At 44.5% G+C, this 15,715-nt stretch overlaps 1 protein-coding gene across 3 annotated transcripts in view; it reads left to right on the top strand.

Annotated features, from left to right (window-relative positions):
• The first annotated feature begins 4,676 nt into the window (after positions 1 to 4,676).
• Positions 4,677 to 15,715, top strand: part of TEX33 (testis expressed 33) — a 30,600-nt gene continuing 19,561 nt past the window's right edge. For 2 of the 3 annotated variants that reach the window (XM_036758567.1, XM_036758568.1), the window contains exons 1-2: positions 4,677 to 4,785; positions 9,812 to 9,979. In XM_036758567.1, the coding sequence (XP_036614462.1) occupies positions 9,950 to 9,979 (30 nt within the window). In that variant the 5' untranslated portion in view covers positions 4,677 to 4,785; positions 9,812 to 9,949. The remainder of the gene's footprint in view (positions 4,786 to 9,811; positions 9,980 to 15,715) is intronic. The other variant, XM_036758566.1, reaches the window with a different exon arrangement.

The following is a 15,715-nucleotide window of genomic DNA, read 5'->3' as shown; positions in this document are numbered from 1 at the left end:
AAAGGGCATTTAATATGAGTTCAAATCTCACCTCCAATATGTACTACATGTGCAACTTTGGGCATGTCACTTAGTTAGACTCAGTTTCCTCCTCAGTAAAATGGGTATATTACTTAAGACACTTGAACTGAAACCAACAGAAAGACCCTCTAGGAGTTCCTGCCTAATAGAAGTGTTCAACCTACAGGTTATCTGAAAGACTGTCACTCAAGATGTTAGTTTTGTTTACTTGGCTCCAGAAAACAGAATCCAAAGCACTGGGTATTGTTTACAGAGAGGGAAATAGGTCTCAGGATTTTGTGGGAAGGATTTCCTAACACTCAGAGCTATCCCAAGGGGGGAAAGAGGGGATAGGTTGCTCTTGGAGGTAGTGAGCTACCTGTCTTTGGAAGTCTTCAAACAGAGGTAAGAGGATTACTGCTTAGACAGTTGGTGGTCAAAAGGGCCTCTGAGGTGCCTTTCATTTCTGAATTGCTGTGATTAAGAGTTCACTTGACATAACCCAGATTCCATCATGGGCAAGGTCATTGTGGTTCAAGCTGTCTATAGGGCCTGGACATGTGGTTTCTCTGATATAGAGAATGCTCTCTATGGATGAGGAGGGTAGTAACTTCTATGCTATTTAAGATACCCTTGGAGCAGGGTTTCTTTTTTTTTTAATCATTATTTATTTATTTAATATTTTTAGTTTTCAGCATTAATTTTCACAAGAGTTTGAATTACAAATTTTCTCCCCATTTCTACCTTCCCCCCCCACTCCAAGATGGCATATATTCTGATTGTCCTGTTCCCCAGTCAACCCTCCCTTCTGTCACCCCACTCCACCCCCATCCCCTTTACTCTTACTTTCTTGTAGGGCAAGATAGATTTTTATGCCCCATTGCTTGCATATCTTATTTCCTAGTTGCATGCAAAAACTTTTTTTTGAACATCTGCTTTTAAAACTTTGAGTTCCAAATTCTCTCCCCTCTTCCCTTCCCACCCACTCTCCCTAAGAAGGGAAGCAATTCAACATAGGCCACATGTATATCATTATGTAAAACCCTTCCACAATACTCACATTGTGAAAGACTAACTATATTTTACTCCTTCCTATCCTATCCCCCTTTATCCAATTTTCTCCCTTGACCCTGTCCTTTTTCAAAAGTGTTTGCTTTTGATTATCTCCTCCCCCATCTGCCCTCCCTTCTTTCAGCCCTCCCCCCTTTTTTAATCTCCTTCCTCCTTTCCTGTGAGGTAAGATACTCAATTGAGTGTGTATGTTATTCCCTCCTCAGGTCAAATCTGATGAGAGCAAGATTCGCTCATTCCCCCTCACCTGCCCCCTCTTCCCTCCCAACAGAACTACTTTTTCTTGACACTTTTCTGTGAGATACTTTACCCCATTCTGTCTCTCCCTTTCTCTCTCTCTCTCAATATGTTCCTCTCTCATCCCTTAATTTGATTTTATTTTTTTAGATATCATCCCTTCATATTCAACTCACCCTGTGCCCTCTGTCTCTCTATATATGTATATTCCCTTCAGCTACCCTAATACTGAGGTCCCATGAATTATGCACATCATCTTTCCATGTAGGAATGTAAACAAAACAGTTCAACTTTAGTAAGTCCCTTATGATTTCTTTTTCTTGTTTACCTTTTCATGCTTCTCTTGATTCTTGTGTCAAATTTTCTATTCAGCTCTGGTCTTTTCACTGAGAAAGCTTGAAAGTCCTCTATTTTATTGAAAGCCCATATTTTGCCTTGGAACATGATACTCAGTTTTGCTGGGTAGGTGATTCTTGGTTTTAATCCTAGCTCCACTGACCTCCAGAATATCATATTCCAAGCCCTTTGATCCCTTAATGTAGAAGCTGCTAGATCTTGGGTTATCCTGATTGTGTTTCCACAATACTCAAATTGTTTCTTTCTGGCTGCTTGAAGTATTTTCTCCTTGATCTGGGAGCTCTGGAATTTGGTGACAGTATTCCTAGGAGTTTTCTTTTTGGGATCTTTTTCAGGAGGTGATCTGTGGATTCTTTCAATTTCTATTTTACCCTCTGGCTCTAGAATATCAGGGCAGTTCTCCTTGATAATTTCTTGAAAAATGATATCTAGGCTCTTTTTTTGATCATGGCTTTTGGGTAGTCCAATAATTTTTAAATTATCTCTCCTGGATCTATTCTCCAGGTCAGCAGTTTTTCCAATTAGATATTTCACGTTGTCTTCTATTTTTTCATTCCTTTGGTTCTGTTTTATAATATCTTGATTTCTCATAGTCACTAGCTTCCACTTGCTCCAATCTAATTTTTAAGGTAGTATTTTCTTCAGTGGTCTTTTGGGTCTCCTTTTCCATTTGGCTAATTCTGCCTTTCAAGGGATTCTTCTCCTCATTGGCTTTTTGGAGCTCTTTTGCCATCTGAGTTAGTCTATTTTTTAAGGTATTATTTTCTTCAGTATTTTTTTGGGTCTCCTTTAGCAAGTCATTGACTTGTTTTTCATAGTTTTCTTGCATCATTCTCATTTCTCTTCCTAATATTTCCTCTACTTCTCTAACTTGCTTTTCCAAATCCTTTTTGAGCTGAAACCTCCCACTGCTCTCTGGATTTCTCTTCCCTCCATACTTGGTGGGGGGTGGGGGTGGGGAGCCCTTCTCTCCAGGTAGAATGAGCTGTCTCAGGAAGCAGAACTTCCTGACACTAAAGACATCTGAGGGGAGGAGGGATGTTCTCAAGGGGATTTCTGAATGTGGACATGAGCCTACATTTGGGTCAGGGCTGTACCTGTTAATTAGGAGGTGAAACCTGAAACTGCTGGGTACAATGTAGGTGAGAGCGGGTTGTTTCCTGGATCGAGTGTAGAGCAGCCTGATCTTAGACCAGTTCATGTTTTTCTTAGAGGCTTTTGATGTAGGCTTCTTTGACTTTGTTGACTTCTTCTGGCTGTATGTTTTGGTCTTCTTTGTCACCAAAGAAAGATTCCAAAGTCTGAGTCTGAATCTGAGTCCATTTTTGCTGCCTGGCCATGTTCCCAGCCAACTACTTGACCCTTGAGTTTTTTGTCAGGGTATGACTGCTTGTAGAGTATAGAGTAATTTGTCCCAAGCTTGAGGGGTTGTGCTGTTGTTTTCAGAGCTATTTCTACACAGCAAGCTCTGTCACACCAGCGCTCCTCCTCCCCCAAGAACCGGCCAACCCAGACCAGATCTTAAGCAGGCTCTATACTCCTGCTCTGATCTGCTACTTAATTCCTCCCACCAGGTGGGCCTGGGGCTAGAAGCAGCTGTAGTTCTGTCCTCAGAGCTGTACCACCTCCACTGCCCCCAGGGTGGTGAACTCCTTTCACTCTGTCCCCACAGCTTTTACCACTAACTTTCTCTGTTGTCTTTGGTGTTTGTGGGTTGAGAAGTCTGGTAACTGCCACAGCTCACTGATTCAGGGTGCTAGGGCCTGTTCTGTCTAGTTCCTGGTCTGGTTGGTCTGGGCTCAGCCCATGTTGGGCTCTGCTCCCAGCTCTGTGCAATAGACCCTTCCCCGTGACCATCCAGGCTTTCCTGGACTGAAGCCCTGCTTCCCTCTGTTATTTTGTGCATTCTGCAGCTCTAGAATTTGTTCAGAGCCATTTTTATAGGTTTTTGGAGGAACCTGGAGAGGGGGAGCTCATGCAAGTCCCTGATTTCCAGCTGCCATCTTGGCTCCACCCCTAGAGCAGTGTTTCTTAGCATTGTGTGTCCTGGACCTCTGGGCAATAGGTCCAGTGAAGCCTATGGACACCTTCTCAAATCATCTTGTTAAAGGCAGAAAGTCAAATGTATAGGATTGTCAAGGACACTTACTATATTGAAATAAAGATGCATTTTTTTCTCCATCTAAGTTCATGGATCCCCAAAGGGGACCCCAAGTTAAGAAAACCTGATTTAGAGAGTTGCCCAGGACACCTGGAGTTAAGTGACTTGCCCAGGGTCACACAGTCTGTGTTAGAGACAGGATTTGAACCCAAGTCTTGAGGATTCTCTAGTAATCCAATCTGGATGCTCAAGCTTGAACAGGAAGGACCAGTGGAAAGCTATCTGTGTGTGGCCCTGGAAAAGTCACATCCCCTATCAAGGCTGAACTTTCCTCACCTGTTAAATAAAGGGATTAGACTTCTGAACTCCCACTTTACATGGTATGCCTGTGTAAACTCTCCCATGATCCTTTGAGTTTGGCCAATGGCCTGTCCATGCTTGAAATGGCATTTGGAGTCCAAGGACCTACGTTCACAAAGACCTAAATGTCTTTCACATTTATTTCTGTGTGACCTTGAGTCAGTCACCTCTACTCCCTGGGCCTCAATTCCCTCAGGTATAAAATTAAAGATGGAGTAGGCTTTCAAGGTCTCTTCCAATTCTGGGACTATAGAAGATGGCTGGATTTGGGGACAGGAGGACCTGAGGCTTGAATCCCATGGTCTGTCCAGCTCTTCCATCCTATCTCCCTTGCTAGCCCCATCACTGCCTCAGTGATGACGCACTCAGACTGGCTCACCTCAGACTCCCCTCCCTAGACTATTGTTTCACTGCAGCTCCCCTCATGGGCTGCCTTATCCCCTTCCTCTCCATCCCTGGGGGGGAGGAGTGGGGCTGGGAGGGTCAGCCATCCCGTGAAGGTAACAGTCCTGGGCATTGTGGTCTCCATGGCAACCATTGACCACAACTCAGGAGGGCTGCTGCCTAGTAACCAGCTAGGCCTCTTGCCATTAGCCCTGTGTGCTCATCAGAGTTAGAGCAGAGACCCCAGGGATTCTGAAGACTTTGCAGTTGTGAAGGTATGAGAGAACTGATTATTCAGGTGAAGCAAGTGAGGGTGGTCACTCATCCTGTGAAGGGTGGGGGAGGGGATCTGGTTCCTTCAGCCCACTGGGACTTGTGTGACTGCTGAAACTTCCCGCAGTTCTCTGAATTTCTCTTCCCTCCATACTTGGTGGGGGGGGTGGGATGGGGAGCCCTTCTCTCCAGGTAGAATGAGCTGTCACAGGAAGCAGTGAACTTCCTGACACTAAAGACATCTGAGGGGAGGAGGGATGTTCTCAAGGGGATTTCTGAATGTGGACGTGAGCCTACATTTGGGTCAGGGCTGTACCTGTTAATTAGGAGGTGAAACCTGAAACCGCTGGGCATGATGTAGGTGAGAGGGGGTTGTTTCCTGGATGGAGTGTAGAGCAGCAACATCTATCTTAGGCCACATCTGGGTGGTGTGGCCTACTTGGAAAAGCATGAAAAGTCAGAGGACCTGTTCTCTGACTTCATTTGCCATGTGACCTTTTATCAGCTGGAACTAGGAAGGGTATTAGAAGTCATCTAACCCAACCTCGCTGGAAACTGAGGCCCAGAGAGGTAAAGGGATTTGTCCAAGCTGACTCAAACGTTTTATGGCAAAGATGGAAATTGAACCTCTGAGAGTAAATAAAGTGGTTTTTTCCTGGTAAGTCATTTATATTCCTCAACTGCAAAATGAAGAGGCTGGCCTGGATGACCTCTAAGACCCTTTTCTTCCATCTCTAATTCTTTGGTCAAAGGTTAAACATGTCTTCTGACTCCCCTACCTAGAAGGATGTTGGAGTGACCTCAGTCAGATAGACTAATTTCCTTGTTCCATGCCTATAAATTGGAGACCACCTATTTAGAGCTTAAAGTTACCTTAGGGGAACTTTTGAGGTCATCTGGTTCAAACCCCCTGATTTTGCAATTGAGGAAGGAGGTACCTACTGGCTGTGTGACTTTGGGTAAGTCATGTAACTTCTAAGGGCCCCAAGCACTAGAGCCAGAAGTGCCAGGGCAGGTGCTGATCTGCATTAGTAGAGAAGGTTTTCCTAGTAGGATTTCCCTACCCAGATGGAGTACACATCAGTCTTCTCTCCTCCTTCCCCCCAAAACAGGGCTGGATTAGATGATTCTTATCACAGATATTACAGGAGTCTGACTTTCGCTCTCTGGTGGCTTCAGACAGAGCCTGAAGAGACTAGAAATTGTTTTTTCCAAGTTTATTTTGCCTTCCCCATTGACCCTAGGGTAGTAGTGGCAGAAATCAGAATGAGTATTTACCACTCGTGTTCCTAAGTGATCTCAAAAGCCCCTGGAGAGGGAAAAAGAATTCTCATTCTACCGAAAGTAGAAGGCCTGCTGAACTCTGTAACTTAGAAGAGACCAAAACGATGAGTATCAATCAGCATTGATAGAAACCCATGCTTTGGGGAAAAGTGTGGTAGGAGGGCTCAAACTACAGAACCTCCTTTTACCATTTTCTGTGATTTGGTGGTGGCTTTAGGGGGATTGGGAGCTGGCAGCACTGAGTAACTCCCATTGGGATGGTGGGGGGTGGGGGGAGCCGGCATATCTGAATCCCAGCATCTCCTATGAAGTTTCAAGTATCTAATCCAATCCAGCAAGCATTTACTAAGTTACTATTACATGCTCAACGCTGAGGGTACAAAGACCCAAATGAGAGGGCTTTGGTGAAGATGCCTACCTGTGTTGATAGGAGTTTACCAATGAAGTCACAGATACGGTCCCTTTCACTTTGTGCCAATCATTGTGCTGTGTGATTATCTAATATGATGGGAACAGTAAGGTGGGGCACTGTGACCACTCCCTTTCCACCAAGGAGCACCTCTACTTGTGACCCATGTGGGCTCCCTCAAGAGGTAGATTCAACCCAGGGGATCTTTAGCTATACCAAGAAGAGACACTAGGCTCTTTTTTCTCACACTCTGGCTCATAAACACCCCACTCCACCCCAGAACCTTCAGTGACAAATTCAAGCTTGGGTTTTAGGTCATGTCTATATTTCCAAAAGATGGAAAGGACTAGAATAGCACTTATTGTACAATTATGAATCAGGTATGGGACAGGTATTTATTTCCTCCACACAAAAGAAATGCTAAAGACCACAAAAGATTCATTAGTATTCATGGACATAAATAATTCATAAGTGGATGATACTTTAACCGCATCAGAACATAAAGCAGAACATGTGTAGCCACATTTTTTTTTTGCTTTCTGAACAACTTCTGGTCATCATCTTACGGGTGAAGAATTTCCCTGGCTAACAAGCATCTCTACCTTGTAAACCCAATATACCCCCAGACTGCTAAAACTCATGAGGTTGTCTCCAAGCCTGGACATATCTAGCTTGAGAATAATAGTCAGTCACCTTCCCAGGAAAGGAGAGATAAAGCAAAAAGCCCCTGAGAGCCCAGGCAGAAGCTCCCTTGTTGAATTTGCCTTGCTTTTAGCCATAAGGTCACTATGGTGCCAGGATGGAGATGGGCCAGACCTTCCCCTCCCTTTCATGGAAAGTCTTGTCACCTTTAAGGTGCATTAAAAAAAAAAAAAAGATTGAGCAGGAAGCTCTCCTTTTTTCAAATTTTACTGATTGTCACCTCCAGTTTAGAAGCCAAAGAGAGGACCCCTTTCCCATTTCAAAGCACCCACATGGCCTGAGTCACCACATGGCCAGAACCAGGAAGAAGCAAGAAGCCTTCCTTGGGTTCCATGGATTAGCCCTCATTATACAAACACAAAAGTTCTTGCTCTGGTGGGGCTCACATTCTTTGGGGGGAGGGGGTATTCTGGCTCTGCCTCTTCTACCTATGTGACTTTGGGCACATGACTGATCACTTCTCTGGACCTCAGTTTACCTCGTTTCTAAAAGGAAGAGATTGGACTAGATGGTACCTGATCTGGCCCTTCTAGCTCTAAATCTACCAACCTAATGTTCTATAAAATGAGGGTAGGCCTTAATCTTTTGTAATCTCCCTAGTAGCAGGTAAACTCCCTGAGGACATGGATTTTTTTTTTGTTTAGGTATTCCCAGGCTTAGCACAATGCCTGTCAATCAACATACATTTATTAAGCACCTATTAGGTTGTCAAACTAAATTGAACCCAAATTCTCCTGACTCCAACACTCTTTCCACTATGCCATGTATGCCAAACCTTAGTTTCCCCATTTGTAAAAAGAGTCAAAATTCTTAATCTGCCACACAGGATTGCCAAGAGGAAAAATGCTTCATGAACCTGGAAATACTTTAGAAAGAGAACTTGTTTTTAGCTCTCAGCACTATGCATAGGTTTTCCCCACTCCACCCTAGCAGACTCCCTGGTTAACTTTTCAAGGATGGAGAGTGAGGCCCCTAAGGATGGTGTTTGCTTAGCCAACTTCAAAGCCAGAAGGGTAACAGAGAATGAAATGTAAAAGCTCTCCCGACCCTGCCCCAGTGGGGACTGGATAGGAAGAGAACATGGCACTGGTGCAGATTGTACCAAGCAATTAAAGGATTTGGAAGGGATGGAGTAGAAGAGAACCAAAGTGGTCCTTGGTATCCTTGGCAGAGTAGAGTTGAGAATAGTGAGAGGGAATCCATTCACAGAAGAGTCACACCTCACACTATGGAAAATGAAAATGAGAAGAAATGTGGGAGTTGGAGGAGCCTGTGCTCAAGAATCCAACACAACGTTGGACAACAGGAAAGGTCTGGGAGGTGTATGGCCCTTCTTGTCTTGAGGGAGATTTAAGAGGAAATTACTCCCAGCTTTCTCTGGCAGGGTGGGCACTTGCAGGGGTCTGGGAAAGTCCTTCCTAGTTTCATCCTTGAATCTTCTGGAGGTCTGCTCCTCCATGTGGCCAGACAGACAACCCCACTGACTCTTTTTAAGGATCATAGATTTGGGGATGAAAGGGTCCCTACCCACTTATTTTATAGAAGGGCATCTATGGGCCCTTCCAGATCTAAATCTACCATCTATGACCCCCACTTTACAGATGAAGAAACTGAGGCTCTTAACAGTTGAAGAGGCAGATAGTGGAACCATGATCACACGGCTAGTTAGTGTCAGAGGTCAGATTTAAACTTAGGTCTCTTCTGACTCCAAGAAAGTATAACATAGTGTAGAGAAGGCTGGATTTGGAATCGGGGAGATATGGGATGCTTACTAGCTATGTAACTTGGGGTAAGTCATTTAATCTCTCTATGCCTCAGTCTCCTCACCTGTAATTCGGATTCGACACTAAAATCTGCTTTATTTGGTGATTCCATGAGACAATGTATTTTAAAAACTTCCCAAGCTAAGTTAAACTGCTAACAAAATGTCAGCCATAGTAGTTATTTTATCCTGAGTGTCAGTGTGGCACAGTGGGTAGAGAGCTGGCCTTGTGGTCACAAAGAGCTGGGTTCTGCCTCTGCCACAGATGTGATCCTGGGCAAGTCACGGAACCTTTGTGAGCCTCAGCTTCCCCATCTATAAACTGGGAATAATTAAAGCTGTAGTGAGAGCTGGCACTGAGTCAGGAATACCAAGGTGACTGGTAAGCCATTAAACTTCCCAATGACCCAAGTGACTCTCCAAGATTATAAATTATTAGGGTGAGCATCTGCATTATTAGGTGTTTCCTCATTGGGACTTTTCAATTCCAATGAAATCTACAAGGCCAGTCCCATCCTGTCCTATTCTAGTTTCATCCATAATCAATTAACAAGCATTTTTTAAGTACTGACTGTGTGTCTGGCACTATACTCGATGCTGAATGCAGTGGGAGATACACAGTGTATGGTTTCCTCTGGACCTTCGGCCCTGAGATTTATTAGCTGTGCAACCTGGGACAAGTCCCTTCCAATCTCTGGGCCTGAGTTTCCTCATCTATAACATGAGAGGATTGGACTTGATGATCTGTCCCTTAAGATCCCTCCCAGCAATTGATTCTTTGAGCCAGTGATCCCCAAAGATAATATCCTTGGTCGTGGGCAAGGCCAACATCCAGAAAGGGAAGGCTACCAGGAATTCTCTCATTCCTCAGAGACTTGTACGCAGATGGGAGCCCTAAGCCTGAGGGAGACCAGAGAGCCAGAGGGACAAGGTGAAGAGGACTGAGTTGGAGGTGTTTGCCATTTCTGTGTGAGACTGGGAAAGAGTCTCCTCAGATCAACTCATAGTAATGGGAGAGAAGATCCCTGAACCAATGAAGGTGAGTCATTTCTGCTGCCTCCTCCTTCCTCAGACCTTTCATGACCTGACCTGGTTAGATTTGGGGCTTGTGGAAAGTGCCCTGTCTGAGGACTCAGGGTAACCCGGTGACCCTGAATTGGCTGGGGTGGGGTGGGGGGAGGGTGGAGATGAACTCTTTAAACTTGGCCTTGAAAGCTCTTCACGACTTCCAGGATGTCCCATATTCCCCCACACTATAATTCAGTAGCCTACTTTCAGATCCTGTTTATTTCCAGTGCCCTGAGGGCTCTGCTTCCTTATCTCTCTCTGCCTTTTAGAATCCCCAGGGCTCAGCTCAGGCAATACCCTTCGCTGAAGCCCCTAGCTATTAGTACTCATCTCACCCTAAGATTGATTTCTGTGAATTCTGTCTTTATCTTCCTGTGTTCATGTTGCTTTCTTTCCAGTAAAATGTCAGCTCCTCGAGGGCAGAAACTGGCTTATTTTTGTTTTTGTATGATCTGTACCCATTACCAAGCCTGGCACAGAGTAGGCACTTATCAAATGTTTTCTTCCTTTTTTTCTTATTGGATCTGAGCTCCCTGTGAGGAGTTACCCCTATCAAGGTGGATGTGTGCTTGGTCTCCAACCTCTGGTCTTGGAAAGTTGCTTAGCATTGGATTGAAGGCACTAAGAAGAAGGGTCTGGACTAGGAATAAACAGCCAAGATGTTGCTTGCATGCTGTCTTTCCTTTGTTCTCGAAGAAGACCATGACATCAGGGAGGTGATGCCATGACATGCAAGTGAATTGGATTTAAGTGAGGGAGGGCTACGTGAAGACACCAGCCTCACTTTCTCCTCCAGAGCCGTCTGGGTCCAGTAGCCAGATACAGATTAGGACTACTGGAGATAGCCCAGGATGAAGTGGGGGATCTTGGCCTTTTCAAGTTAAGGTCTTTGACAGGTCTCAGTTTGACTGAGGCAAAGCCTATTCAGTAATTAAAATTTAGAAAGAAGTGAGGCAAAGAATGGCCTTAAAAAGAAAAGATCTGGGAGGAGGGGACTCTCAGTATTTCTGGCCAAAACAGGAAGAATTGTTATTTACATTCATTCTAGGCCCAAACAATGACCAAGTAGGGTTTGGCTTGGGACTTATTATTGGCCAATTAATGAGAACCAGTGTGATTTGGGGTTAAGGCTGGTCTTTAAGAGAAAAAACAAACACATAAAAAGTTTCAGAGCTTAAAATTTACATTCCCCTTTGGGTAGAGCACCCACAGTTAAGGATGTCATACCATACCCTGGGTGTTGCCTGTTGTCCAGATCCACACCTGGTCAATGGACCCAGATGACTCCCGGAGGAGAAAGTGAGACTGGTTGACTTTGCATAGCCAGGGTATATCCGAGGCAGGACTTCCTGATTCAGAGGCAGCTCTCTATCCCTGAGGTCATGTTGAATTACCTTGCTCCACCCACCCCAAGACAGGCACACTTACACTTTAATAGATGAAGAAACAGGGTGGAGATTTTTTGTTGTTTGTTTTGTTGTTTTTGTTTGAAAGATGTATGGTTCAAGTCCTCCCTGTGACACTTTCTAGCTATGTGACCCTAGGCAAGGCACTCATAGATTGCTGTGAGCCTCAGTTTCCTACAATGTTAAATGGGAGAGACTCCACTGAAAGTTTAGAGACTGATCTGTATAATTCCCAAGGGAGAAAGAACCCACCCAAAAGGGGAGTCATCTGACTGCTTATGGGTATGAGTCTTTGAATTTTTTTCTAGCTAAGTAAAGCCAGTCCTCTTATCTCATGTCTTGTTTGCCTGAGTCCTTTTGGTGTGGAGATGTAGATTGGAGCAAAACACTGATATTCCTAGGGAAAACCGGGGTAGGAACATGGGAACCAAAAAGAGTTCACTGTTGGGAATCTCTGGAGACTGAATGATTGTGGAAGGGATCTAGGGTGGTCCTGGGGTGATGGGAAGAGGGGTTTAGGGAGGGTATTGAGGAGGAGTCTAAGGAGGAGCTTGATGGGACTGGAATGAGGTCAGACTCCAGGAACCAAGAGAATGGGATTAAAGGTGGGAAGTAGCTGAAGGCTGCCAGGAGATAACAGACCGTGTAGGGCTAGGCTTGCTTAAGGGTAACGTATTTGGGCTTAGGTACTTTGATAGGATCCAGGGTGGGAAGTATCCAGACAGTAGAGAGAGGGCTAGGCTAGGTTAAAAGTAACCTAGATTTGGGCCTAGTGATAATGAAAGGCTTATGGCCTCAGGCAAACGCCTAATCTAGTGGGAAGATTCAAGGGGAGTTCAAGGGGGCTCCCATAGTCTAAACCTCATCACTACCACTCTGATTCCCCTATTTCTACACCCTGCATTGTGCGCTCCTTTGGGCATCTCTACACTGCCCCACCAGCAGGCCATGCTCATCAGCACCTTCTACCCCAGAGCTGTGCTCATTTCCCTCTTTTGTCCAGAAGACCTTTTTTCTTTGCAGTGACAACTCCCCCCACCCCATCCTCAACATGTCCATGGGATCCTTAATGACCCTATGACTGAATTCTGAGGTCCTTCCAGCTCTAAATATGATACATTCTGCATTTATGCATGGCCTTATTTCCTTGATCATAGGTTTGTGAAATTAAATACTATAATGGATGTGAAAATCCTTTTGAAATAGTAGGTTTGCTTTTTTCAAAAAGAGCACGCTAATCTTCTCTATCATGTCACTATGATGGATTTCAACTACCCATGGTCATTGTAAATGCCGTCCTCTCCAAATCCAAAGATCCCTTTTCTTGGTAGAGAAAACAGAGCAGGAGGAAGATTGTGTAATTCTGTCACCTTTAGCATCATACGAACCACTCCCAGCAGCAGAAAACAAAGTCTTCTTTGACCTTTTCTTTTCCCTTTGTTTTTCTTCTCAGCTTTCACTTGTTCTCATCTCTTGGGCTCCAAGGGTTAATCTTACATGCTCCCCCTCCCCCATCTCATTATATCATGGGATCATAAATTTATTGCTGCAAGGGGCCCTGAAGAGGATCCAGGACAACCCATTTCTTTCTACAATCAGCCTGGAAGGGGAAGAGATTTGCCCAAGATTATGTAGATGTTAAATAGCAGAGCAGGGAGTGGAAGCCTGGCAGGTTGTTGGAGGTTGAGTTCTCTCTTTGTATCTCTGGAGCTGGTCTCTCGTCACAGACACTGAGGAGTCTTGCCCATCCATTTTCTTACCCAGTTTAGGGGACTTGCCAACTAGGCAGGTGCTTCAGTTAGCCAAGCAGTGTTCTTCAGGGTTGGCCAAATAGCTGATAGGTGGGCTTGGAACAGCTACAGGGACTTTTTGGGTTATTCTTTTAAATTTTTATTACTGTCTTTTGCATTGGCATCACCTTTATTTTCAAATGCATCCCTTCTCCCTCCCCTTAGCTAATCCCTCAGATCAAAGAATTAAAAAGAAAAGAAACAAGGATGTTGCTGCTGCTGTTTGTCCTTCATCAAAGAGGACCATGCCATCATGAAGGTGATGCCACAGCATGCAAGTGAATTGGACTTAAGTGAGGGACGGCTATGCATAGTCACCAGGCTCACGTTCACCTCCAGAGCTATCTGGGTACTAACCAGATACTAAGTCTGATAGCATATGTAAAATGTTCCATACCCATATTTCCCCACTTCTATCAAGATGGAAGGGAAAAGCACCCTTTTTTTCTCAAAGTCCACCCAAGCTCTTCTTGATAATTACACACGATAAGTATGCCAATTGGGCAGCAGGTTCTCAGCTCCAGATATGACTGGAGAAGGGATTACTGTACAGATCCCAAGGCAAACAGACTTGTTACAGGCTAAAGTCAGGGAGGTCAGCAGAGAAAATCCAAAGTGTAGCGATGACGAGGAAGGAGCCAGGCCAGACTTTGACCACAGGCAAACAGTAACCAGGGAAGTGACTGAGCCCAACAGAGCTGTTATCAGTAAGGCTCACTTGACCCTCATTGTCCCCTTCCCTCACAGGCCCTACCTGTGTTTTAACAGGATCCTAAATCATACCTGGAAGGAGTCTTAGAGCTCATCTAGCACAACCCCCTTCATTTTACAGAAGAATGAACCAAGGCCAAGAGAGGGTGATCTCCCCAAGGTTAAATAGGCAGTAGGCAACAGGATTGGGATCCTTTGACACCCCCAGCCGGTGTCTCTTCCATTCGATCACCGTGCCTCTCTCAACAGTAATATCACCCCTCACTCCCAACCAAAACTAAATGTTGTGAAGGTCTACCAGGCTTGGCCCCCAAAGAATAGTTACAAGATGCTCTTTTTCCCAGGCTCCTTTGGCAAAGTGGGGGTTCATAGATATAGACAGTAATATCAAACTCAAATAGAAAAGTGGCCATGAAACCCTACATACAGATCTTGCTTTACAGAGCAAACACTCTTTGCATATAGACTGAAAACCAAATAGGAACATTATCTATATTTCATTCTATTTTTATATTTTTGTTAAATATTTCCCAATTACATTTTAATCTGGTTCTGGCCACACTAGGGAGTGTTGCTGGCCCCATGTGGGTTGAAATCTTTGATCTAGTCCATCCTCCTCATTTTTACAGAAGAGGAAACTGAGACCCAAGGAATTAAATGAACTGGCCAAAGAAACACAAAGAATAAGTGATAGGATTCACACTGAGATCAGGGCTCTTTTCATCATGCCTTCTGAATCTGAGTTAGGAAGCAGTTAGTGTAGAAGAAAGAAGACCAAATTCGGATTTAAGCGCTCATTTTGGTACTTAACTGCCAACAGACCTCAAGAAAATTACCTAACATCTCTGAACTAGAATCATTTATATGAAATATGAATCTAGTGAATTTAAGAGACCTTGGAGTCTGGACTGGAGGTGGCCAAATGCCCCCAGACTCAGGGGTTCAGTGATTATCAATATGCCCAGGTTCTTCTCGGTGGGAACATCCAGAGGGTTGAAAGCAAAGGTTTTGGCAGGACTATCCTAATCCTTCCTTCAGAACTTCTTCTGCCTAGGGCAGGGCTCTGGATTTGCTGGATATTCGAATTATATTCTATAGGTGACATGCAAAGAAGCATCTGATTCTCAGGTCTGATCTTCAGGACCATGACCCCTCTCACTTGCCGAGGCATTGGAGTCATCTTCGTTTGAGTTGGGAAGCCCAGGATTGCTTCCACTCCAAGTTTTTCTTGCTATATGCCCGAAAAGATAGTGATCATGACAGTGCTGGGCTTTTGATGGATTGACAACAGTGAGGTTCAAAGTATCAGGGGATCATAGGTGGACCTCAAAGGTCATCTGGTCCCACCCCCTCATTTTGTAGTTGGGGAAACTGAGGCCCATGGACATTAAGGGACTTGCCCAAGGTCATACAGGAAATGAATGTCAGAGGTGGGATTTGAACCCATGCCTGCTGACATCAGAGCAAACACTCTTCCCACTTGATTTATGAAAGTATATTTTATATGGGCAAGTGAGGAAGGGCATGAGGTACAAGGCTTTCTTTCTTCCTTCCTTCCTTCCTCCTCCTCCTCCTCCTTCTTTCCTTCTTCTTCTTCTTCTTCTTCGTCTTCTTCTTCTTCTTCTTCTTCTTCTTCTTCTTCTCTCTCTCTCTCTCTCCCTTCCTTCCTTCCTTCTTTTCTTTCTTTCTTTCTTTCTTTCTTTCTTTCTTTCTTTCTTTCTTTTTCTTTCTTTCTTCCTTTCTTCCTTTCCTTCCTTTCCTTCTTCTTCTTCTTCTTCTTTTTCTTCTTCTTCTTCTTCT

This window comes from Trichosurus vulpecula, chromosome 5 (assembly GCF_011100635.1).
Source record: "Trichosurus vulpecula isolate mTriVul1 chromosome 5, mTriVul1.pri, whole genome shotgun sequence".
Classification (NCBI taxonomy): domain Eukaryota; kingdom Metazoa; phylum Chordata; class Mammalia; order Diprotodontia; family Phalangeridae; genus Trichosurus; species Trichosurus vulpecula.
This window is presented reverse-complemented; position numbering and strand designations above follow the sequence as displayed.